The sequence below is a fragment of the Diadema antillarum genome, unplaced genomic scaffold, assembly GCF_040938485.1.
Source record: "Diadema antillarum isolate AM-2024a unplaced genomic scaffold, OU_Dant_1.0 seq00000900_RagTag, whole genome shotgun sequence".
NCBI lineage: Eukaryota > Metazoa > Echinodermata > Echinoidea > Diadematoida > Diadematidae > Diadema > Diadema antillarum.
The window spans coordinates 3939-31920 of NW_027271760.1; the positions used below are offsets into that span (position 1 = coordinate 3939).

General features: G+C 39.7%; 1 protein-coding gene across 1 annotated transcript; it reads left to right on the forward strand.

The window, feature by feature from the left end:
- Positions 1–27982, forward strand: LOC139741073 (uncharacterized). Its single transcript, XM_071651663.1, has 8 exons — positions 1–68; positions 5605–5716; positions 8340–8471; positions 14750–14847; positions 16460–16835; positions 21917–22029; positions 25871–26096; positions 27502–27982. Exons 1-8 carry the CDS (start codon positions 1–3, stop codon positions 27655–27657), a joined length of 1281 nt encoding a protein of 426 aa, XP_071507764.1. The 3' UTR covers positions 27658–27982.

Below are 27982 nucleotides of genomic sequence, written 5' to 3' on the forward strand. Positions count from 1 at the left end.
ATGAGTAGATGCCGCCGCAACTGCCTGGTCAGTGGCCCGGCGCGGCGCGGCAGCACCAACCTAGCTGTGTACGTGGACATTTGCGTGCGTTTGCGTGTTTTGACAGTACTGATCGTAGTACATTGATCGTACAGAAAATTATTGAACTACACAATTGAATGCAGTCGATAACGCCAGGCAACTACTCTTAGATCAAGGCGCATGTAATTTTTGGCATTTTAGAGATTGCTCTATGTCTCTTTATATATTGCTATATCTCTGTATGTGAGTAATGTTGCACTCTTATATTTCATAGGGATATTACCAGTACAATAACCTACAATGTCAGAAAACTAAATTTCTGTGTACAGATACACTTTAACTCTTCATAAAAAACAGGGACCTGGTTTATTACATAATACAGTGGATTCCCGTTATAACGAACACAGTTATAACGAAATTCCTGTTACAACTAAGTAATATTCAGGCCATAACATCTACTCTATGTGTTTTTATTGTTTATCTGTTCGGTTATAACGATATTTTGATATAACGAAAGAAAACTGCCGGGTCCCAAGGACTTCGTTATAATGTGAGTCCACTGTAAATGCATGCGTTTACATGTAGTACTGTACTGCCCATTTCTGGTTGGAAAAGCTATGCATGCTAACAGAGAATTGAATGTTTCCACAAATGTGCACAGTAGTCCTTCCCCCCCCCCCCCCCCTTTACATACACTTGAAAATGAAAGTTTATAATCTGAATTTATTGTTGAAATCTGGATAATCTGTGTTTTGCAAACACACAATCTCAAAACAAAACAAAACAAAAAAAACACAGTGTGGAATACATAGATAATTTTCTTAATCCCATGATCCAACATGCTGTGCTAATCCAGGGATGAGGAGGGCTTGGGGTCATCATGCACAGTATGAAGATTTAGAGTACATGCTTTGCTTGCAGTCACATGAGTGTTTTTGTTTTTGTTTTTGTTTTGTCATGTGTGAACAAAGATGCCTAAAATTGAGTTTTGTATCACAGCTACCCCCCCCCCAAAAAAAAACAATAGTTCTTGCGTATAAATGGGTCCATATAAATGTATATGCCTAAAGGAAACCAAAAACCCAAAGAGAAATGTGGATTGAGTGAAAGCAGCAGCATTAGTAGAACACATCAGTGAAAGTTTGAGGAAAATCGGACAATCAATGCAAAACTTATGAATTTTTTAAGTTTTGGTGTTGGAACCGCTGGATGAGGAGACTACTTGAGTTTATGGCATCATGTGTGGACAACTATATACACGTAGAAAATATAAAGGAAATTTAACATGATTCCACTTTTCTAGCAGAATGAAAGAGCACTTGATTACCGCTTTCAGAAAGCAGGGGAATGACTACTACCCTCAACAAATGTCAGTATCAAGTTGATGGAATGTGTAATTTTCAAGAAAAAGGAATTTTGGGGGAATTCCCGTTATATTTTCTTTGTATTGTTGTCCACAAAAATTTTACAGAGGGCTTATACTCAAATATCAATGAGTAGGTCCTGAGGGGTCATCTATGTAAATTTGGTGCTTTTATCCGCCGTGTAATGGTAATTTCGCTATTAAGCGACCTGACTATAATGAAGAGAAAAGGGGAGAAGACAGTCTCTGTGGTAAATGGGGAAAATGGGGGGATGAAACAATTTGAAGTGAGATAATACGGCAAGAAGAAATGTGTGGGATATGTGAATATATTGTTTACTCATTGCACTGTAGTTGCCTGGCTTCTACAATGTATGCTTTGCCCCCTCCCCCCACCCCTTTTCCAACTAATAATCATCTGATTATTGATTTACCTTGTCAACTACAAAAGATACCTGGTAGAGATCCCTGTAAAGGATAGATAGATGGTGATTATTCTGTGCAGGCTACCATGAAAAGGATATGCTCTCACAACCTGGGCATACACATATCACAGATAATGAGAGTCATTAAATTCCTTTTATTTATTTTTTTTTTTGATTTTTTTTTTCTTCTTCTTTTTTGGGAGGGGAGGGATGGGATTGTATTAATAGGGAAAGGTACCATATGGCCATATACACCGTTGTATGTCCATAAATATAATTTATTTATAAATGTAATATAAACTTCTTGTATAGTTGATAGTGGATATACAATGTATATCACAAATTAAAGTGAACATATTGTGTAATTCAGTGCATTGAGAAATTCCTAATTTTTTCTGCTCTTTTCTTTTTTGTTTTGCTGACTTCTGCTTAAGTTGACATTCGCATATTAGCCCACAGATTTTCTCTAATACCGTGCATGTCGACTTCACGAGGTGTACGGTGTACAGTATACGATGTGTATTAATAAAGCATTATTGTACATTTAGATATCTGTGTGTGTGAGTGTACAGTTGTATATGTAGGCTTATGTGTGTGTGTGTGTGTGTGTGCACTTACCCATGGTGGAAAACGAGGACACACACATGAACTTTACATAATAAAACCGAGGACACACAGAGAACCGAGGACATCATCGGTTCGCAGACTATTCCAAACGGTCTGCTTTTGCATGTAGGGGTACATGTTTGTAGGCCCAGCTCGATTAGCATTATTGTAATAAGTCCTCGGTTGTATGGTAATATACAAATGAGTCCTCGGTTGACAAGAGTCCTACTTACACACAGGTCCTCGGATATGTGGTAAAATTCTTGTGGGTAAAATAGGTCCTGGGTTACCACCATGTGTGTGTGTGTGTGTGTGTGTGTGTGTGTGTGCGTGCATGTGTGTCCATGCAACTGAGAATAGCACTGTGATGGAAAATTGATTCTTTTTCTATTTTTGTTTTCTGATCATGGCATTTGTTTCTGTTGTATCTGCTAGCATCTTCTTGTGATGCAGTAAATTCCATCTGTTTTTATGCATCATCTCAATAGGAGTGAAGAATATTTGTATTGAAAAAAGAATATTAAAGATTCCTTTACTGTGACATGATTAATAATGACCATGGTTTTTTTGTGTGTGTGGGGGGGGGGGGGGGGGCTTATGCTGTAAAAGTGAGAGTCAGCCGAATGCTGTCCCCGCCCTGCCTGCACTTACTGAAACGTTTCTGCTCATGCATGCTGTAGGTCTTGATTACGGTTATAAGGGGCTTGTGAATTCCCTCAGGTTCTGGCTTGTGACAGTTTATGATCCTACGTGATCCGTCAATGATCGATCTTTTATTAGGAGGAAGGAGAAGATTGGTGTGACATTCACGTGGTGCTGAAACAAGGCAGAGTTCATTTCCAATGTAAGGGGAAGAAAGAGAGACAGACAGACAGACAGACAGACAGAGAAAGAAAGAATTTAGAAAAAATGAGGGGGAGGGGGGAAAAAAGATACAAATCAGAGGACGGCTGATATAGAGATTTTGACCCTTGTTACTATAAAAATGGAATCAGAGGGTATGAAAATCATTTTACATATTTCATATTTATGAGACTTTCTAGATATTTGGTAGTTCCTAGTGGATGAAATTTTCATGATTACGGGCAACTTCCATTATAATAAAGTTATTGGATCAGCATGTTTTTTTCATTATAGTGACATTTTGTTATAGCCAAACAACAAAGTGCATGAAGATGAATATGTAAAGATAATAATTTCGGGACCTAAATTTTTATTTCATTGTAATGAGATTTTTGTTATATCCATGTTTGTTATAACGGGCTTGCACTGTACTAATGCTTGGCATTCAAAGTTTAGCGAACATCATTGTCAGATCTTACTACTGTAAAAATGGAAATTTGTGCTTTTCGCGCAGCCAGAAACCAAAGCATAAAATAAAACCACGCAAATATTATTGCCTGTCATGCATTGTATGTTCCACTAATTAATGTCTTCATTTTGCAGAAATGAAAACACAGGAAATTCAGCTTACCCGGCCAAGCACACACACACACACACACACACACACAGGCACACACGGGAAAAAAAATTACTCTTGCGAAAACACTTTTACAGTAGACCTGTTGTTTTGTATCTGTAACAATGAAAGGAGTCTGTTGTTTTTCTTTCAACAGGCTTGATATATGGCAACACAGAATGATGGGACTGCTTTGATTTTGAGTAAAATCTGTAGGTCATGGGTCAAAGGTAGAGGCCAACACCTATAAATTATTGTTTGCATGGGAGACTTGGCAAGTTGGTCCATAAATGAAAATTACATTTTTTTTTTTCCACTGGTTGGATGTTTGTTGGGGAGAGGCAAATCTGTAAAAGATTTTAGAACATAACAAAAATGTTTGTGTTCTGCAAGAAAACAACAATTTGGTATTCCCCTGTGTTGCTCAACAAAGAAGGGAGAATTATTCAGTATCATTCCTTCGCAGAAAGTCCATGATAATCGCACACAGATAGACGAAAGCAGAAATTGTCCCCCAAGCTATTCCTCAAACCTGGTATGGTTTTAGAAGAAAGGTTTTAGACTTATGATTATTATGAATTTTGAAAGTGATGTGTTTAAGAATGGCCAGAAATGACAACAGTGCATTCATCGATATCTGATATCTGTATGCGGATTCTAGCATTTCCTAAATGGCAGACAAAGTAGGGAAATGGCTTCCGAGCAGTCAAGGAGAAAAGGAGTATGGGTATATTATAAATGCCGAGTATGTGTTGTTTGTGTGTGCATATTTGTTTACGGTTTTCTCATCCATGTGCAGCGCTTGGTATTCACCAGGGAACAATAGGGCAATGCATGATTGAACAGACTCTGTGCATGATGCAACTTTAATAATCATGTGAGCTGCAGTCTCATGTCTGCAGTTGTTTTCCTAGTCATGAGTTCACAGAGCACTGTACAGCAATATGTTTTTTCATGGCATGAAATTTTCACGAAGTGGAGCCGACAGCCTTTTTGTCGTGGCATGAAATTTTCGTGATTTGCCAATGGCATTCAATGCATAAAGTGTAGACAAAAACTTACTTTCGCAAATATTGGTTTTTACGAGATTTGTGAAATTTAAATGCACGTGAACGGTATGAGAGTCTATTGAGAATATGACAAGAATTCTGGTCAAATACCTCTCTTCCTCCCTCCCCCCCCCCCTCTCTCTCTCTCTCTCCCCCTCTCACACACTCAGATTTATGTTGCTTTACTCACAGCCTGCAAGATGTTTTCCTCTCCCAATATAATATTCAGAATTGCATGATTTTTAAGGGAAGACATGAAACTCCATCATGTTTTCTTCTCTCCCTTTCTCTCTCTTTCTATCTATCCTGATCTCTATCTGACTGACTTTAAAGGGATCGTATAGTTTTGGTTGAGACTTAACTTCAGGTTTTTAACATTTTTTGGTGAGATAATGAAAAACCTCTTGTGAAATATGAAAGAGCATGTAATTCCAAGAAGGATTCAATGTTTATTTGATGAAAATTGGTTTTGAAATGGCCGAGATATCCAAAACAGAGCGATCCTAGTAAAGTGTGGGACCCACCTTTCATTGTGATCGTTTTGTTTTACTTTGTTATTTCGCAAAAAAGTTAAAGCCCAATTTTCATCTCCACCAATACTGTACCATCCCTTTAGTGCCTTTGAATTGTATTTTCTCTCCCTACATTCTCTCATTTTTTTTATTGTTGATATATTTGCAGGAGTCACATGACACCACTAATGATCGCATCACAGCACGGCCACGCCCGAGTGGTGGAGAAGCTGCTAGCCTGTGGAGCGACAGTGGACTACACGGACAACAGGAGATGGACAGTAAGACAAGAATGAGATATAAATAAAGAGTTGATCACTGGGTCAGTCAACATCTTTGGCGAAGGCAGATGGGGTCCATTTCATGAGAGCTATATGAGAGACTTTTTGCTCATGAGACACACTTATTTCTACAGTCGCACACGGCCTGGTCACAAAACGGATTTGATACGGGTGAAAATGAGCCGGATTAGTCCCGGATTGGAGGGTAATTTATGCTACAGTCACACACGGCCGGATTTCAAACCGGGTCCATTAGGAATACAAACCGTATCGACCCGGTTCAAGCCATAGAGACTCGTATTGACCCCGTATCGAACCGTATAAAAATCCGCTTTAAATCCTTAACTGAATCCTTTTCAACCCCTATCAACCCTGTGTCAACCCGCTTTGACCCGTACTGAACCAGATGTAAACCTTGTTATCATCCGTTGCATGAAGGCAATGCGGTATACAGCAAGGGTCCATACGGTTTTACGCTGTGGGTTCCAGCGGGTCGATGCGAGTTAATGCAGTTCGAATCGGGTCAATCCGGATATCAATACGGAATGAAAATTTGAACATGACAAAAAATTTTCATCGCCGTATTGTAGCCCCCAGAATCCATCAGGAATTGACACAGATTACGATGCGGGTCAATGCGGGTCTCTACGGCTCGAACCGGTTCGATGTGGTTTTAATTCCTTATGGACCCTGTTTGAAATCTGGCCGTGTGTGACTGTAGCATTAGAGAGACTTCATGAAATGGATTTTACTTCTCTTTGAAAGTCTCTCATAACTACATATGAGTGACTCTGACCATTGTGAGATTTATGTAACTAGACTAATACATTTGTATGTGATGACTTTATGAAACAGACCCCCTGGTGAAATGAAGGATCAGTTAAAAATATGCCACCCTCTACCTTAGAGATTCTAAAGTGCTGCTACCTCTTTGAAAATAAAAACAAAATCACAAACAATAAACTGGCATTACCAAACATTACCAAAGATTGTGATACTGCAAAAATACTACAGTAGTTTGCTTAGAGTCAAGCAAACTAGAAGTGAAACACTTCCTCTACAGCTTGTGCTTGTTCAGTGAAATAACTGATAAAGAATGATTTTTCCATTGAAAAACAAGTTAAATTCAGCACAGACACCTTCTAAACTGGACAGAGCATCTTGTAGTTTAACATTTGCAGTGAGCCGTAAAGCGTTTTGGTAAACTATAGAGTGATTGAAATCTTAGTTTGCTATTGACTTCTGGATGGTTAGAAGATAGTTGAATATCACTTCACATTCAAATTTTTGCAAACACTCTGCAGTGAGAGCAAAGACCATTGAAACAAAATAAATTGTTAAAAGTAACACCCAAATGCTTGAAAAAGGAAGTGGCTGGTATTTATGTTTTGGAAAAAAAAAAGAATACCACATCCTGGCTATATCCTGCATATCGTTTGTGGTAGAGAAAGAAATTTCTTGTTGACATTTACGTGTATATTCAGTTCTGTGGGAGACCTTGTGTATTTTACCTTGCATCTAGGAGAAAAAAAAAAAAAAATATATATATATATAATATATACATGTAACCCTCAGAATTGTGTACTCCTAACCTTGGCTACCTTTTTATGAAAATGTTTTTCATGAGCTTTTCTTTCCGCAAATAAAAAAAAATAGAGTTTCATTTTTTCAAATAGCTGTGACTGAAAGGACCCTGTGTTTTGTTAAGCTCATGTTTCAGCAATAGCATTGCCTCTTTTATCTGAAATTTTCTCATGCCATTATGTCCTATCAGAACTGAATGAGTGCACATTGCAAAATAAAGAAGGATAAAGCAGTATGATGCAAATATAACACACTGTGGCAGATACAGCGATGTAGTTCTTCCGAAATGATATCGTTCAAATGAGTGCGATGCATAGTGCTAAATAGCCGTCAAATCATTTTCTGGAACATATTCTCCTGAAATGACTTCAGTTTAACACATCAAAAATTTTTGGGAAAGACAGATACGTGTACTATGCATTTGGAATTATAGTCAGTGTGAACAAATTGAATAGAACTGCGTTACTAGGAAACAATCCTATATTAAACTCCGCGATAAGCAGGATCTGAATCCCTCTTTCTGTGAGTGCACTGTAAGTACAGTTTTAATTGATTTGATCTATAAATGGCATGTTGAGAATGATGAGATATTCGCTCCATGCCTTTGTGAAATTATGTAAATTATTCCCTTGAGGAGCGGGTACTGCGTAATTATTCAAATTCATGAAATTCTTCAGTCGAGATGCTTTCATTGCAACTGATTGACAAATTGCCCTGCATTGACGTAAATAACTTATTAAATTATTTACGTCGATGCAGGGCAATTTGTCAATCAGTTCCAATTCCCTTGAGGAGTCTAAAATTCTTGTAGACTCGTGTTTATGTCCTGCCAAGCTTCCTATGGAAAGTGGGTAATGGTTCAATCTGTGTATAAAAACTGAGAGTGATACAGGAATGTATGAACAAGAGCATATAAGTAGCATGAGAAAATGACAACAGTATAGTTATCCTTATGTGTCTTATTTCAATACACATACATGTACATCTTCGCTTGCACCGACTAAGTGTCAGTATATTCATTCCCATTCTCTTTTTCCAGGCGTTGTTCTATGCAGCAGAGTCGGGTCACAGGCGCGTCGTCGAACTGCTTCTGGGCAGCCGGGCCGACCCCACGAAGTGGTGCAGCGATGGGAAGGCGGCTGATATTGCCTACGAGAAAGGTCACAAAGAGGTGAGCAGCAGCCAGCTATAGGTTGAGGGAGAGGGGCCAGCAAGGCTTCCACATAGGCAGGGGCACCAAGAGGCATTTGAGTGGCAGCAACCTGTTGGTCAATGGTAGGGTCTCGGGCAATAACCCCCTGGGCAGTTGCCCCGTCCCTTCCCCTGACCCTAACCTAATCCTAATCCTAACCCTAACCCAAACACTAGACCGTAAACCTAACCCTAATTGCCAGTGTTGCCCAAATACAAAAATAAGCAACCAGAGATATGCATTAGTGGCTGTAACCTCATAGTCAATGGCAATTCAGCAATGCTTTGACATGAGAAGGGTCAACAAGTGGTCTATCAATGGTGGGCACCTGTTGGTAGGTGGCTGCTACCTGTCTATAGTTAGATGCACTGCTCTGTGACGTCTCGGGCAGTTGTCATGGAAAAGTTCACATTTTTACCCCATCCTCCTTTGCAAAGGATGTGCAGGCACAGAGGATGAACAGCCTTTGCTAGGAGCAGCAGGGAAGTTGAGAAGGGTTAGTGATGCAGCATAAAACTGACAGCAAATAAACATGAAACAAACAACTAGTCTAAAACTTTGTGTGGCACAAAAAGCTGCTGAAAACTGCTTATCCAATAGTGGCGAGCCAATGGAGTAAAATGGAGTCAAAAGTAGTAGAATCTTCATCAGAGGCAAAATCTTTACAACTAAAATGTGCCGCAGCAGAGAGTTGTTGCATCTTTGGTTTTGTATTTTGTTTTTCCAGTCAGTAATCTCTACAAGGAAACACAAATTAAAGATAAACCACAAACCAAGTAGACACAAATCTGCTTGTCCTGTGACAGAGATAAATTTGTGTGTGGATACAGACAGACAAATAATTTACTTTAACAGGAAACAGCCATTTGCCCACACACTTATTTTCAGAAAAACACCTTAAACTCTTCTCAATGTCCAGGCATCCATTTGACTCCTGTTTTTCAGCACAGCAATATATTTACATATCTGACATTTGACAGTCAACGTACTTTAGTTGTCAGAATTTCCAAAATTGAAATGAAAGGGATCCTATAGTTTTGATTAAGATGTGACTTCACATTTCTATTTAACTTTTTTGGTGAGATAACGAGAAACCTCGCATGAAATATGAAAGAGCATGCACATGGAATATTCCAAGGGGAATTCATCATTTATTTGATGAAATTTGGTCTGGGCATGGTTGAAGTACAGCAATCCTAATAATCTCAAATTACTATAAAACTAAAAAAGAAAATACTATTGCATTGTTTTAGTTTGTTATTAGATGCCTGTGCCATTCCATAACTGATTTTTATCAAATAAACGTTGAATTCCTCTTAGAATGGTATGCTCTGCACTATTTTATTAGTAGTTTCTTGGTATCACGCAAAAAGTTAAAAACCCAATCCTCATCTCCACTAATACTATGCCATCCCTTATCAAGGTCTCAGCAGCAGTTTGTATAGGCCCCAAACTGCCTTAAATCTTCCAACATTTCTGTCAAAAGAAGCCATGGACAGCCCTTGCAAATGGCTCGTGTTGAAAAAAAAAAAAGGTTGTTGACCTATCAAGGTGCAGGGGAGCGTGTCCGCTTGAGTGAGTCACTGAACAAACTGTGATGATAATGCTGAGATGCGTTCACACTCAGAACATCCTGTTTGGCAGGTGATGAGATGTCAGCTCCACTGATGTGCCGTAGCTGTGTTCACACTACCGGCATGCTTATGTAGCAGATAATTGGTTACATCAACACACACAGTACTTTCCATGGCTTCTCTCTCTCCATCCCCACTCACCACTACGTCCTTCTTTCCAAACAAAACTTGTCTGTGTATAATAGCATGTTTATTGTATATGTAGCATTGGGGAGCAATAGATACAGATATAAATGTAAAATATGAATAATGTGGAATGCAGCATTACAGGAAATCAAGTGACCTACAGCCCCTATCCCCCTCCCCCCAATATCACGTGTCTAGTTAAAGTGAAAACTAAGTTTCGGTAAGTGCTTGAGAACCCGTCTAGCACCATTTCATTTTTGCTTGCAATATATCGAAAGAGTCCACTAAGAAACTTACCTGGCTGACGCGGTTTGCCGGAATGATGAGCCGGTTTGGAGTATTTTGAGGAAAATAATAATAGTAGGAAAACCGACTTTTATTCCAGAAGGCTCCAGACTAACTCGGTCTCGGGAAAAATTCGACCCTACTTCAGACAATTCACACGCAGTTCGTGATCGCCACATTCTACTGGCCACTGCATAATACCAAATGAGGCCTAACTGAATGGACAGGAAAGTGCGTGCTAACGTAATCCTGTACAAAACAAAACAAAAATGACAGCGCGCGGTCCTCAGTTGCTGAGACGCGCGGTCTTTGGAGTTTTTGTTGTTGTTTATCAAGCGCCTTTGATTGTTTTAGAGGTGCCGTAGGCGCACACTAATTTTGCATGCGCGCAAAAGAGGTTTTTGATGCGCGCGTTGTAACAACTCGGACCATTACTGCGAGTAGCCAGAACACGAAGCGCTAGTTTATACAGGCCGCTCCCATAGGACAACACTGTACAATCAGAGGGACAACCATATAAAACTCATCCCGCCGTCAAAGGGAAGCCGAGTTATCCCCGAGTCCGAGTTTAGCCTGACCCCGTTCGGGTAAGTACTGAGACTGAACGTTTTTGGTTAATATTTCGCATTTTTGTCGTTACCCATCGAATATCTTGTTATAACATCGTTATCCTGCACATTTCCTAAGCATACGTTCACATTTGGGAGCGAAATTTGACAACTTTTGCAGGTGTACCAGAACTTTGTTTGGGCTTTAACTTTTTCCACTTATTGATCATACTCAAGCAAAGCAGATCTGCAGCCTCTTTCACTTTTCAATTTCAATATCAAAGTTGTGTGTGTTTTTAAATCTTTAACTCTTCTTGGGTATTTTATATAATCGAAAAAGAAATCCAGCAGATAGGAGTTTCCTATTGCCGGGCAGTAGAGTACAACCATATGTATGTACAGTAGTAGCTGTGCTACAGAAATGTACCTGATGTTTTATTACTGTCATTATCATCATTTTTTATTGTACAGACTGTTAGCAGTAGGTTGCCCTTGGAATGATTCCAAGTTTATCAATTAATGCTGCGCTTGGGTCAGGTTTGGTGCGCTTTGAACAGCTGTGGAAATATCACTCTGCCCTCACACTAACAATCGCTGTGCTTGCGCCAAATATCAAACAGGTTTGTTGATCTCCTCCCCTCTGCGGTCATGAATGCAGCATTCCTGTTTCACTTTCATGCTGCCTTTTTTACTGATTAGACTCGTCATTTACATGGGGTGTGGCATTGATTTAGTGGCATGTCAAGTATTATGCCATGACAATGATGTATCAGTGTCTCTCGATTCAAAGGAGCTGATGAAATTGAAACAAAAGTCAGAAGAAGGAATACATTGTCCAGGGAAACCTTGTTGTAACAAACTGCTCGATACCACTGACATTTCCTTGTTACATTGTATATCAGGAAAAAATCAACCGAATGTCAAAGGCATGGGGCCTGCAAACTTATATCTCATTATATCGGGAGAGGGGAATATTAGAGGAATGGATCTGCAAATTTACCTTCTTATAAACAAGTGGCCTCGCTATATCCGACCTCGAAATTACAAGGTTCTGCTGAACTTATCCCCCTCCCCCTTATTTATTCATTTTATTCTTTTTCTGAGATTGGATTTTGCTATTCAAGAGTTATTCTGTTATTCACATGAGTCAATGATCTTGTTCCCCTGTGTAGTTTATTTCTTGTTCAGTTCAATGCAATCCAGGGGCCCAACTGTTTGGGGGTGGAAGGGTGGGAGGGGGGTAAGGAATCGTTACAAATCCTCTTCTACAACCAGACATCATGAGCTAAGTTTGTGCTGCAGCACTGTGAAGACTAACAAAGGTAAACTGCCCTTGATGATTTCCGTGCAGTGAAATACATGCGTGAAACATGCAAGTTAGTGCTCATCAGGCATGCAATAAGTGTATTATTGTAAACAGAGGCAAGAATCGGTTGTCTCGCTCAACAACCTCTGAGTGCCCTGTCGCTTTGCCGCACAGCCTTAAAACTTTATTCAGGGACTATTTTGTGAATGTGAACTCGTTGAACTCATTGAAGTACCACTTCTTTGCATACTGCACATTTTAACCATGATACAATATATCTCTACATTTGTAGGTTATATTCATTTAGTGTGGTGTGGTAATGATGATTATGGTTGTATTCCTCTAAATTTATCAGTAATTCACTTTTTCTTCTGCAAGTGACACGTACACATGTGACATATTTTCAGGAGGAGAATGGGGGAGGGGAGAGATGATGAACAGAGGATAACAAAATAATTGTATAATTTCTGCTTTTACATTGCACTGTTCACAACATGTTATGAGATTAGCGAGCATTGAGAATTAGAGAACAAACATGTTCTCCTTTTAGCCTTTGGGAAATAATATATACATTATAGCATCCATGAGTTACTGGTAGGGTAAAAACTATTCAAATAAAAAAAGAACTTGCACTGTGTATTATATGTACAGTATATGTATTTAATGTACATGAGAATATTTTCTCAGTTCCAACGAAGGTAAACCCTGGATGGCGTCCTTCACATTGTCTTAAAAGCCATATTCCAGTCTGATGTGATGGATTGTGCCAGGTAATCCATGCAAAATACATGCCCTTGCAAAATATTTCTAGTGTGACTCACGCCGACCTCGCCAAATTCCACGGAGGCTGCAACATGTTGAAATTATAAGGGCTTTACACAGTGAAGAACAAATCATATTGGATTAAAAACTGAAAGTGGTGAAGAATCATGTTCAAGCATTTGCATGAAAGAAAGACAGATATGAAACATGCAGCTGTGGTTTGGGCAAAATTTTAGCTTCAATCCAGAAAGTTTCATTTATCTTGTACATCAGCAGACAAACAAAATGCTATGTTAAACTTTGTGCATAGAACATAGTTGACGGCTCATTCCAGACACTTTGCCATGTTTGTTTGAATGAGAAATGTGCAATTCGATCAACTGAAGAGACAGGGCTATCATTTTCAGAGCATTGTAATTTATCAATAGAACATAAACCAGGAGCTGTTGCATTGAAGCCAGGATGCTTGAATATGCTGCACAAGCTGACATAGTGACGACATACCAGGTTCACGCATTAGAGCAGAGCAGGTGCATAGTTTGCCAGAGCTAGTTGTACCATCAGCTACTACCGAGTTACATACGTGTATGAACAAGTATGAAACTTTCCAGCTATGATATCTTGCTTGCTGTGTGGTGCTGTGAGTAATTTTGGCATATTTGTTCCAACAAGCCTCATGAATGCAAGAAGGTCCCACCCAGATGCAAACTGTCAAAAACGAATCTTGCTACTTCACCATGAATATCTATTCTGAAAGCTACTCTACCATGAAACTCTATTCTGGGCAAACTAAATCAGTGTCAGTGGCCATCTTGAAAAGTGATTTGATCTTTCTGTAAGTTGATTAGATCTTGTCAAATTTGCCCAAGATTGAGACCAATTGAATTTAGATTACTTATTGCCAAGTGGTGAAAATACACTTCATCGTTTAAGTTTAAAAAGTCAGTGAAATTCATGTTCAAAGGAGTAGTCATTAGACTTGCTGGAGATGTGCTTGCACATTCTAATTCATAATACATCAAAATTGATATTCCATCACTTGGAGTTTACTTCCAATACATTGAAAGGATCTACCTAAAAACTTACCTGGCTGACACAATTTGCCAGGATGATGAGTTGTTTTAGAGTGTTTTGAGATCAAAAGTGTAGAATAATTTCGATCGTAGTACACAACTTTTTTTGACGAAGAGCCCTTCCTGTTAAACCCACATTCAACATTGTGGGAAGATAGAACGTAACATGATCATTGTTCGTATCCTAGGCAATTGCATTTTCCACTAAGCTGCACATGATTCACTCTAGCACAGAAGATCGATGCCCAATTTGTTGATTACCAATAATCGATTATGGAAAAATTGCATAGCAACCACAAAGGGGTTAGCTCTGTGATTGTGGACTTTGATGAGCCTTTTTGGCCAATACTTTGCATTTTCAATATTACCCAACTGAAATTGTGTTATTGCAGCAGTATTTCACTTGTTTCTCATGGATATGTTAACATTTTAGAGCAATAATTGGCTGTTCAGCTCCCATACAAGCACTATGTTTTGGCTTTAACAGCATTGTTTCTTCATTCTCTGTTTTTGTCTTGCACAGCTGGCAGAATTACTGGAAGCTGCAGTAAATCCAGCCACATCACAGACCTTCAATGGAAACACCTCCTTGCCACCGCCCAGTATTCCTGTCACAGCGGAGTGAGTGCCGGTCTCAAAGGGAACCGTTCACAAGCTGTATCTGCCTATTATCTTAACCATATCAAGAGTTTTCTACGCAGTTTATAGCAAAGTGCCTATCAACCTGTGGTTGTTTTCTCCAGTTTTTTTTTTGTGTGTGTTTTTTTGTTTGTTGTTGTTGAGCAATCACTGATCACTTATTACAGTGTCCTTTGGCTTGTTTAGTACTGGCCCTGGGGTGCATGTATAAGTGAGAGAAGGAAATTGAAATTTCATATCTTCTACACCTTTTGCAAGAGAAATGCTGAAGGAAATGATGGGATGTGTGAATAATTTTATACCCTGGCAAGCACTTTTTTTGGTTAATGACTAATTTGATGACAAAAATAGCAAGATGAATGATGACCTTTTACCGATGGTCCAGAATCCAATCACCCATTGATGTCTGTAACAGCTGTCAGAATGGGCTTTCATGCTGCTGAGTGTAAACTCAATAACCCTGCAAAATAATGATGATAATAACAAGGTCTTATTTACCCAGGGTAGCCTCTTCAGTGTTACCACTGCTCTACCAGAGTGCCCTGCCATTATTATAACCCTAGCATTGCCAGCTACCCATTTATACACCTGGGTCGAGAGGGACATAGTGGGTAAAGCATCTTGTCCAAGGACGTAAGCACTGGGCGGGATATGAACTCGGGTCCTCCGATCGGGAGTTGGGAGTCTTATCCACTATGCCACAGCGCCCCATGAAACTGACCATCGTAGTAAAGATACAGTGTTGCTTGAGTTGTACTGCTTCATTAGATGTGCAAAATGATTTAGGATAGCTTTTAATCCGTCCCTTATTTTTTTATTTCTTTTTTTTTTGGGGGGGGGGGGGGAATAGGACGGTATGAAAGGGTGTGTGTACATGAGCTTAGGTATTTTATAGCAGTTGTTGTTAGAGTTGTCAAGCTCACAAAAGACTTAGTGATGCCCCATTGTACATGTTTACGAAATATGTTTTGAAACCATTCATGTCCAAGACCTTGATTGCATATTAATTATTTTAGAATTCATTAGGCGTTTTCACATCAGCTCGATGTTTCGAAATAGCGCGCTATTTTCTGACGTGGGCAATAGGAAAATATCTCGAGCTTGGATTTTTATCGGGCTGATGTGAAAACGCCTAATGATTAAAAAGTCTAGCAGGATCGGTACAAAGCCACAGTCTAAATGAAACCAAAGGAATATCAAATATTAGTACCCCATACATCAGTATCGACGGTATGTGTTTTAGAGGATACTGTGAATTCTGCAGCATGTGACTGCCAATTTTATGGACGCATATATGTAGTTATGAATTCAGACAGCTGTCATGTTTATATTATTGTGAAAGCAGTATCATGAATAAGATCAACGTTATCAAGTATGCTTATGAACCTGTTTTAATTTGTCACTAAATTTGAATTCACCTATTGTAATATACAAAGATTTGTCCTCATTTGGGGAATTTTGAGAGAGCAATAAATCAATCCCGAACGCTTTCAGTAATAAAGATTAGGCCAAATCTTCGTTTTGATAGTAGATACACATCTTTCTATGTAAATTATGAGATGCTTATCCTGTTTGATGTCCATTCATTGAACAGTGGTGACAACCAGACACAACAGGGGGATTCAACTACGACCACAGCTGCCACTTCTAGCACCCCTACCACCACAACAACTACTACTACGACTACAACCACCGACAATCCTCCAACCAGCAACAGCATTACTAACCACCACTTACCACCTCCAACACCACCACCTCCGGCTCAAGAAGTCTCAGTTCCATCACCACCAGTAACATCAGCAGCAGTTCCGGCAACCACAACGGCAACCAACCACCAGTCTTACCACGTACTAGACGACCTCGAACTCTTCCTGTATGGCCTGAATCTTGGAGCCCTGGTCCCCGCCTTCAGGTCGCACGAGGTCACTTTTGCCCAGCTGTTGGAAATGACAGAAGAAGATGTAGAGAAAGTAGGTGTAAACTTTGAGTGTTTCTTTTATTCTTGTCTCTATTCCAAGTGTGCTATCTTACCCATCTCCTCTCTTCCTATATACCCCTTTAAAGTAGGCCATGTACATCATCTATTTTGTGAACATAATATTTCTCACACAGAGATGTAAAAGAAGCATTTCATGACTGGTAAACTTCAAGATCAGGAAACACAAGCCATGGTCACACTGGCATCACTTCAAGAAGTTTAACTTCAAGAACAATTTTAGAAGTTTTCTAGTCTGTTCACACTGGCAGCCAAACTTCTTGAAGTGTCAGTTCTTGTTAAAGTTCTCAAAGTTTTGGTAGATGGTGCGAATGTGCAACAAAAAAGAGCATGCCATCTGATAACTGACGAATGCAGTGAGAACTTGAGTCTGACCATGCGACAAACTTTACAAAGTTTTATCAGCTTGCATTCAGACTGCACAAACTTCAAGAAGATGTGGAGGTGTTTGGGAAATCCCTGATTTTATTAGGAAATTTTCAAGAGAAGTATTCAGGAAGTTCAGACTGGGCAAACTTGAAAAACTCAAACCTTAGCAGCAGGCACACTGGCAAGAAATCAAGAAGTTTAAGATTGCAAAGTCTTTGCGATCTTTGATCAACTGTTCGCAGTGGCAGCCAAACTTCTTGGTCTTTGGATTGAAAAGTTTGGGTCACTGGTGCTTGTGCACAAGAAAGAAGAAAAAGTATGCTGTTAGACAGCTATTAATGGTTGTGACGTAACGATGCACACAGGTGCAGCATCCCATAGAGGCACTGCGGGGAAAACCATCGATCGACGCCACTAACAGGTGGTGGACTGGTCACGCGACAAACTTTGACAAGTTATAGTTGGGGTGTTCAAATATCCCTAGTTTGAGTTAGAAGATTTTTGAAAAGTTTTGCAAGAAGTTTTGCAGGAAGTTTGTGGTCACAGTGGCAAAAGATTGTGATCTTAAACTTCGCGAGCTTTTGCCAGTGTGACTGCAGCTATTGAGAAGTTTTGCCAGTACGACCGTAGCAACAGTGAAGAAATGGGGTACACCTCTTGCCAAGTTGGGAAATACTAAAGTGGAGATTGCACTTTATAAACAGGGTCTAGGGCAATTACCCCCTGGGCAATTACCCCAGACCCTAACCCTTATCCTAATCCTGACCCTAATCCTAACCCTAACCCAAACTCTAACCCTTAACTTAACCCTAATCCTAATCTTTACTCTAAACTTACCACTAACCAGTATTTAACTGGGGGTAATTGCCCTGATATATATAAACAAGCACAGCAGGCTCATCACCACCTGTGCTGAAATCAGCAGAGTACTGTAAAAGTGGTTTCTTTCGCGGTGGTTTTATTTTCGCGCTTTTCGAGTTTTGAGGTTGAACCGCGAAAATGTTTTGAACTCGTCGCTTGTAAAATGCTATCATTACCGACCGCGAATTTAAACACACGCGAAAAAGTCCGCACCGAGGGAAACCGCGAAAGTTTCTGTACACGAAAGAAACCATTTTTACAGTAGATATGGGTCTTGCAAGGTGAGCTGCTCTCCAGTGCTGAGCTGTAAATTTTTCAGATGGAATGAGTGTTGTGAGTAGAGTACCAAAATGTGTTGTCATAGCCATTCATCACCATGGAAACTGATTCTAAACAGCCTCACCTGGCCTGAATATCTCTGAACACCATTGTTGGTGACCATGCTCACATGGGGGGCGTTTCATCAACGAGTTCGTCGGAGTTTTCACCGACGAATTTGCTATCAGCCAATCAGACCAAGGATTTCATTAGCTTTTAACAGTTGTCAGTGTAAATCCTTGCGTCTGATTGGCTGATAGCAAATTCGTCGGTGAAAACCCCCGACGAACTCGTTGATGAAACGCCCCCATGGTTCCGACCCATGCTATAACAAAAGACTGTGACATCATCACTTTGGTGCTCTATGGAGTCTCAGTCATTCGCTCCCTTTTCCAGGTGTTAAGGTGGCTGTAAACAAGTGTGAAATTAACAAGCTGCTGAACTCAGGCAGGAAAAAATTTGGACTTGGGGAAATTGACAAGCTGCTGAAAGCCAGGTGCTAATACAAAGGGTAAACAAATGTGGAAATAAACAAGTGAAATCTACAAGCTGCCAGCTGGAGAAAAGAATGGATGCTAAGACTTTGAACTTCCAATGAGTTCACTGACACCAGTGTTGGGTTCACGTGGAGCTGCCCACCGTGTCCTGTAAAGTTTGTGTGTCCCTTTTGCAACACTGAAAATTAGATTCCCTTCATAAGCTGGTACAGTGTAGAGATGGGTAATTCAGACCTTTCCCCAGAGAAATAAAACTGGAAACTTCTATATGATGAAGGGGAAAATGATAATATGTATTTACAGTGAATTCATGCAGACCCAAAAATAAATCCCAATCATTATTCTCGGTACAACAGGTAAGCATATTCTAGAGAGACTTGGGGCTAGTTTTTTTTTTTCTTTTTTTTTCTTTTTTTGACTCTCAGGTGTATTACTATTAGAGTTCATATATAATGTCTGGAGATATTATTCTTCAACCATAAAAAATTTTGTGACATATACGAAAGGGATGTACAACCTTTTTAAAGGGAAATGAAACCCGTGTATATACACACATGTGGACAGAGTGAATGCAGCAATACTATAGTAGAACACATCAGCAAAGTTTAAGGGAAATTGGACAATCCGTTCAAAGCCGATGAATCTTTTAAGTTTTGGTGCAGCCATGTCTGCATGTGAAGATGACAACACTTTGTGACGACATGTATGGTCAAGTCAAGTCAAGTGATCTTTCATTATGCCTGAAAAGTGAAAATATGTTGAAATTTCTGTATATTTTCTTGATATCATTCTGGATATGTGACATCACAAAGTGTTTTAATCTTCTCATCCAGGTATGGCTGCACCGAAACTTCAGAAATTCACAACTTTTGGATGGATTCTCCGATTTTCCTTGAAGTTTGCTGATTGCATGGTTCTACTTATATTGCTGCATTCCATCAATTCACATCTACAGGCCTATTCTGGTTTCATTGCCAGTCAAAACATGTCATAGTTTTTGAAAGGGAGGTTCATATGTATTATTTCAAGCTGAGAATGTCCCTATACAGAATTTGAACTTGATCTAGTCAAGCAGATTCTAGTCCAACTTAATCTATACTAGCATTCAGAAGATTTTTTGTTGGTTTTATTGTGCAAGATCACATTCTTCTAAACTAACCAGTGGTCCCTCTTCATGTGTCTCTGGATTCCATCTCTCTTCATAAGCCTCTGTCACACTGGCAAAAGGTTGTGAAGTTCGTTCGTCTGTCCACACTGGCAGCCAAACTTCTTGATCTTTAAGTTCTCAAAGTTTGGGTCACTAGTGCGTATACACAATAAAGAAGAAAAAGTGTGCCATTTGACAGCCTGTGATTGTGACATAACAATGCACACATCGTACATCACAGTAATCGCACGCTTCAGACGCACTGCCAGCAAACAGATGGTGGACTGGTCACGTGATACACTTCGCGAAGTTTCATTGGCTAGTGTTCACTCTGCCAACGATCGAGAACATTGGCGTGGGTCTGGGAAATATCCCTAGTTAGAGTGGGAAGTCTTTTCGAGAAATTTGCAGTCACAGTGGCAAAACATCGCATTGCTAGTGTGACCACTGCTACTGTCTCTATCTAATACTGTCTTTTTGACCTCTTTACCCATCACTTATTTCTTCCAAGGTCTCTTGGCCCATTCTAAACCCTTGCACGTACTATCTGTATTTTCTGCTTTGTGGTAAGTTTTGGGTTTGTTTGTTGGTTGTTGTTGTTTTGCCTCTCTTCCTGTTAAAATATTCTTCAGAAGACATAAGAGCCATTCAAAAGACATTTACTGTCACATGATGGCTTATGAGGCCACCCTTGGTGCAGCACCTTTCCCACATCTTGTGTGACCTTCTCTCTGTTTGCGCAATTTGATTGATCTGTCAAGGCACTTTCTTAGTCTTGGTCACAAGACTGAAGCTGTGAGGCCCACATGAAAATGCCATATTGTCAGATTGAATGACTCATTCTTTTGCGTTGTTCTTTGGATAACTTTTCCCCCAGTAGTCACAAAGTCTTTGTATGTTGGTTTGCTTTTGTTTTTAATTCCTCCTGCCAAATGTTCTTCTAATTCCTGTCCCAACTTTATCTTTTCTTGTCTAGAGTTTCATTAGTCCATAATGGAGTCAAAAATTATATGTTTTTATTTGTGTGTTTGTGTAAATTTCTGCCATATCTGAACTACATAGCCTACTATTGCAGCAAAGACTGCTTTTCACTCATCAACTGTATTCACATGAAATATGATGTTAAAGTTATGATAAGGCTCTCCAAAGAGGACTATGGATAGTGGTGCAAGAGCAGTGTATTGACATGACAACTTGCCTAATTTCAATTTTTTTTTTTTTTTTTTTGAGGGGGGGTTTAAGGTTATTCAGTTTCCTCGCCAACGATGCTGGTTCTTTTAGTTTCACTTACTTTCATTTTCATTCAAATGTTAAAAATCAAACCACAAGGGTGCTATTCTACCCGATTTTGGAACAGTGCTTATAAATCAACCCACTTTTGATTAAATGAGCTTTTTATTTCATGAAAATTGATTGTTTCTTTTGTATTTATGCTCAAATGTTAATTTAGTCTGTACAGTTCTGGTTGAGGTGAGGATTTAGCTTTTAACGTTTTGCAAGATATTCAGAAACCACTCTATGAGATGAAAGTTTATTTGATGAAAATCAGTGTGGAAATGGCTGAGATATCCAAAAACAAGGTGAAACAAAGAGATCCTAATAAAAGGCGTGGCCTGTCACCTTTTATTATTATCATGTTTTTTTGGATGTCTTAGCTATTTGAAATCCGATTTTCACCAAATATACATTGAATCCTTAAAATTACATGCTCTTTCATATTTCATAAGAGGTTTCTCATTATCTCACTTAGGAATGTTCAAAACATGAATCTCCACCTCAACCAGTACTGCACAGTCCCTTTAAAATGCGATGGTGCCCTTCCAGTTCTCAGCTGGTGTTTCAATGTTTTTCCCCCTTGCTCAGGTTGGTGTGAGCCAGGTAGGGCAGAGGAAGAAGATTGTGGACTCCATCCACGCCATACACAAGAAGAAGTGGGAACGAGGCAGCGTGAGAAGTCCGTCGTCAAAGGTGCTCCGGTGAGCTTCGTTCATTTGCTACCAGCTGAGCATCCTTTCTGGGTGGTATCCACATGCCCACAAGGTTGAATCGAATCGAATATGAATTGAATTGATCTGACTTGATTTTACACTGTCTCTAGGGGAGCAATGAATGCTTATTAGCAAGTAACCGCAGGAACAACAGCTTTAAGTCCCCTCCAGATGGCCGTGAGATGGCAGAACAACGCATCTGCATGCAACCTCTTTTCCAGTAAATCAACTTTGAAGTTTTGCCAACATACTGCTCTTTATGTGTGTTTGTTTAATATTTCATATTTTACCCTAGAAAGACCAAAAGTATCAATAACATATTGAATGCAAGTTGATTTCACTAGACCCCCTTATATTTGGAACAATTTGCGTAAATCAAAACATAGTACATTTTGTTACTCCAAGAAACTAACCAAGCTGTTGCTATGGCAAAACAATGTAAGTCTCGACTGATGTCATACAAATATGTCCCATGATATTATTCTGCACATGGTACTGCTGGCTGCATGCTGTCTGGCAGCCTATTACTACGTAAACATGTGGAGAGCAAAACGACATATCACATGAACATCATTACCCACGCCGATGAAAATCGGCAGGGGGTTATGTAAAGGGTTCCGTATGTTTGTTTGTTTGTTTGTTTGTTTGTTTGTTTGTTTGTTTGTTTGTTTGTTTGTTTGTTTGTTTGTTTGTTTGTTTGTTTGATTGATTGTTTGTTTGTTTGTTTGTTTGTTTGTTTGTTTGTGTACAAGATAACAAGAGAACGGGTAAATGGATTTGCACGAAATGTTCAGGGGATGTTTGGATAATGGCAGGAAAGAATCGATTAGATTTTGGTGACAATCGGTTGACCCTTGCAAATTCTGTGTGACCTTGAAGTTTTGACCCCATGGTATAGTGACCACTCCGAAAATTTCCTGTTTCTCACTTTGCGATTTTCCGCTACCATACGAAAACATAAACTCCCAAACGATCCGACTTCGCTGCTCAAATGTTCGTAAGAATTCCGAAATTTACGTTTAGGCCTGTTTGAGGGACTATGTCCTTCTAGATTTATGAAAGTTCGTTCTCCGTCGTCACAAACTGGCCTGTATTTTGATGATTTTTCAAATTAACATTGATTGTTTTTTTCGTTGGAGGAGCATTTGCTCGGTCGCAGTCACACTGCATGATATGCGCGCTCAATGTCATTGCGTGTGCAAGGCCGCTGAAAATGCATCGCGCTCTACACTGTTGGTGCAAAATTGCATCGGGGACGTTGCGGCGCTCGTTGGTGACCGCATACTGGTGCAGTAGACATTTGCATTCAACCCATGCATTGAATAATTCCCGTAGACACTAATCATAGGGGTAATTGCCGAGAGGGTACGTAAATTTTGTTTTTCTTTTGCGCTTTTGTGGATACCATCAAAGATCGTACACTCATACAACCTTTGATATCATCACACTCTCGGCTTGCTATAATCAAAATATCCAAAACGGCGTATTTCTCGATTTTTAGCGTTTTTCGGCGACCCGTCGCGTAGACAATACTCTTAAAACTGGACTTAATTCGCGCGCGCTTGAAAAGTTCCGATTCTGTACTTGACGGTGGAATTTGGGATTTTCGATGGATTTTGGGAGGAGACTAAAGGACTTTCCTGTTGTGAATGAGTGTTACCGTATGTGAAATGATGTGATTTGCGTGTGATGTGACTGTAGAACCAAAGATCGTACACTGAAGTGTACGATCTTTGGTAGAACTCACTGGCTGGTGATAAAGCACACTGGCAATTAAGTGACCGAATTCTGGTAGATGACGGAATGCACATTATGTTTACCCCGACTTTGTACAAGGCGTGGGTCTGCCGCCTTTGACGGCCCCTCTCTAGTTTTGTAGATACATTGTTTTGCCAAGATTGGTTCTAGGGCAATTACACCCTGAACAATTACACCAGACCCTTCCCCTAACCCTAACCCTAATCCTAATCCTGAAGCTTATCCTAACCCTAACTCAAACTCTAACCCTTAACCTAACCCTAACCCTAATCTTTACTCTAACCTTATAAATTACCAGTATTCAGCCTGGAGGGGGGGGTAATTGTCCTGATATGATCCATGACCGACAAGGGTGAGAAGGGGCAAGCATATTGCTGGTTCTAACTTGGAGTAGGCGTCATATCACCATAATGGGATGCATTCTGATTTCAGCATTTGTTTCAGAGTTTAAGAATAACACTAGAACAAATTGAAAAATGTGACCAAGTTAATTTTCCTAATTTTGTGACGTACATACGTTGTTTTGCCCTCTCATGGCTGCATAGACTAGGCACTGAAGATGAAGTACCTTGCCTGATTTGTAAATTACAAATGTAGCTGTAAATGGGGAAATGAAACCAGGAATGCCACAAATCATAGTCTGGGGGCTCATCAGTCACTGAGCCATATCAACTGCTGTCCAGATTTTTATGCTTTTTGTTGTTGTTTACTTTTGGTTGTTTGTTTTCTTGGGGGGGGGGTATGATTCCCCAATATACCTCGGCTTATGTATTATGCAACCTCCCAACCACTCTGAGTTTGGATGAAAGAATCTGAATTATGACCATTCCCAGCTCTTGTTTCAGTAACAATTTCCTATTTTTCATGATGACTTTGCTACACATTCCTATGGGATCTGCTCTTCTGTCATACTTTTGAGCCAAATCATTTTACAGTTGGGGAAGGTTGGTAGGCTTGATCATAACCTTTGTGAAGTTACAGCTGGCGCCCGGCGTATTTGTGTGTGCATTATTGCTAGACGTGACAGTAATGATATATCCTCCAATCAACAGGGTTACGTCATAGTTCAAAACGTTTTTAAAAACGTATCTGTTCAGAAAGTAACATAGTGATTGTAGATGACGATTTCTGCAGCATTTTATTGTTTCTGTAATTACCTTTTCCTGTATGTTTCTTTGTTTCCCTCCAAAGCGCATAGAGACCTTGCCAAAGGTATTACGCGCTAAGAACGGTGATAATAATAATAATAATAATAATAGACAATTTGCAGGGACGACAGTATGCGACATAGCCAGTCTGTTGATGTGGTTGACCTAATTCACTTTAACCTAGAGCACTATGTTACATTGTATTTTGTTACATTGTATTTCATGCAGGAAGTTGGTACAGGACTATCATTTAGCAGGCTCATTCAATTGAGTGGTAGGATTAATTTACATACTTAGAGCACAATTTTCTTCTATGCAGGAAGCTGGCACAGAACCGTCAGTTAGGAGGCGCATTCATTTGAGTTGTTTTGGCTAATTCACCTTACCTAGTGCATGATGATATTTCATGCAGGGAGCTGGTACAGAATGGCCATAATAGCAAGCGCTTTCATTTGAGTTCATGAAGCCTCCACAGTTTGTTAGGCCAAGAGAGGGAGTTCTTTCATGAGATGCAACATTGTTGGAGGTTGAGGATATGATCTTTGATTCAAGGGAGATGATTACTTGTTGTGTTTACTCATAAGAACAATAATGAGGGGTGGGGTCACCCTTTTGGAGTAGATACTGTAGTTGCCATAGCAAAGATCGACCATTTTGGCTTAAGAATTTAAAAAAGAAATGTCAACAAAATAGAAAATAACAAAGGAAAATCTCATGCAGTACATTGCAAGGGAACCAATGAAATGCAACACATAACATTTGCATGTTTAATAGTGTAACCCGTATGAAAATAAGAAACAAGAAAGTTGTCATATTAACCAGTGTAATGAAATAATGCAGCAATGTCAATGAAAATGTGATCAATTCATGATTTAGAAGGTGTGAAATGTTTGTCCATTTTAATTCTTTCCCTATGGCTACAGTTTAAAAGAAACACACGCCATACTCGACAATGTCAGTAAGCATATCGCCTACATCGCCAGCAGCATCGTTTACATCGACAACAACCTGGCAGTCCACAATACCCTGACAAACCACGAGCAGGAACCCGGGAGTCTGAAGGTCGTGTCAGAGGTCAGCACGGAGCTTCTCGTCAACACGCGGCGACTCCACGATCAGCTCAGGCAGCTCAAAGCAAATGTTAATAAGGTGAGAATCTGGGCTGTTTAATGCTAATAACTTTCTCAAGAGCTGGATCCTGTGCATAATAGACATGTAATGTTGAGTTTGTCTTATTACTTGTCTGTAGATGTGGCCTTTGTCATTTAGCGAAAAGAACTATGATGTATAATCTATACAAGGTTATTGAGACTGAATTTTTTTTTTTTTTTTAAATGGCAGTTTAAAACTTGCAGCCTGTTTCTTGCTGATATGTAAACTCTTGGTATCATCATTAACATTTTTGTTGCTCGCTTTTACTTCAGTGATCCGTGGCTTGACGTAGACTGCATTCAGCCAAATAACTTTGCTGTTGGAGAACATTCTATTCAAACCATAGAACCATAGGTGAATTTATATCATTGTGTTAGGACATGTATTCATGAATTTGATTTGATGTGATTGTGATCTTCATACTATGAAATCATAGGTGAAAATAAATCATCCATAGTCAACATCAGTCGCTATCATGATTTGATATGATAGTGACCATGTGACCGTGTATTCAGCAATGCTGCACACTGGCACTGGTCCGACTGTCCAGGACCAGTAAGAATTACTGTCGAACCGGTAACTTTTTCAGGAATAAACCAGTAAAAGATGGAAAAACTGGGGATCTACTGATCAGACAGACAGGTCGGACCAGTAGACAAAATGGGTTTGTGAGGTCGGACCAGTAGATAAAATGGGTTAGTGTGCAGCCCTACATTCGGGTAGATTATTTGATTTTGATTTTGTTTTGATCTTATGAGTATACTGTCACTGGTGAAAGTATTCATCTACTGCTGTTTTATACAGAATATGACCACCTGGTAAATCTTCGTGTGTCGCCCTGGTGAAGTCGCTCCCAAAGTCTTTGAGATTTTGCCAAATGTTGCTACGATTCACATGCAGTCAGATCTTTGCGAACATTGTGTATGTGGATAGCCTATTTTCAATGCATTGCTCTTACAAAACTAAAGCTATCTTTTGTTCACACTCCAGCACTTTTGGTGCGTGATTAATTTGCACGTGGGATTGAGTAATTACGAAGAAGGGGCACATGATTATGACTGATCGAGTCAAGCATGGGATCTCGGCACATGGCAAGTCCAGCGACCCGTAAAATTGTTCAAGGATGAGAGAGTCATCTTGGAGACTAGAGGGATGGCTGCAATCTTATCACAAGCTACCTCTGGAAGAATTTTCTTGCCTTAAAACTTTGCTTATTACACTTGCAGTGAGCATTACCCGTAATTCTCTCTGTCTTTCCTCACTTTACCTAAATCCTCCACCACCCCCCCCCCAAAAAAAAAATTATTTATATATATATATATATATATATATATATATATATATATATATATATATATATACATATACATTTATGATAATGATCTCATTCTGAAATTTCTAGGCGGCAAACTCAACGGAGATTGTTCCTGCGGACCTGATAAGGGACCCCGACAAGGCTGGCACGTCCAAACTGAAGAAGGCTCTCTTGGCCATCACCGCTGTGGGACTGATTGCTCTGTTCTGCTACAAGAAATCAACCTCAATCAGGACAAGCTAGACCAGGATTCGCCCAGAGAGATGTTGAGATTGACGTGATTGCAAAAATACGCCTTCGTTATGCTACTCCTGCCTTGAACAAGGGGTATTTTCTTCTGCACTCTGAATGAGAAGAAAAAGTGAAAGTTAAGGAAATGAAGAGGGTTTGAAAGACAACAAGAGGACAGAGTAACGAGTGTGATGATTTGTTGGATCAGTGCCCAAAGGAAGGGGAGCGAGAGACTGCGTCAGGCATGTGAAATTTGTTCGTGTGGTTGCACAAATGTCGCCAACCAATTTATCTAGGGAAGCACAAGTGGCAATCATGCAGAAAACCCGAAAAGAAA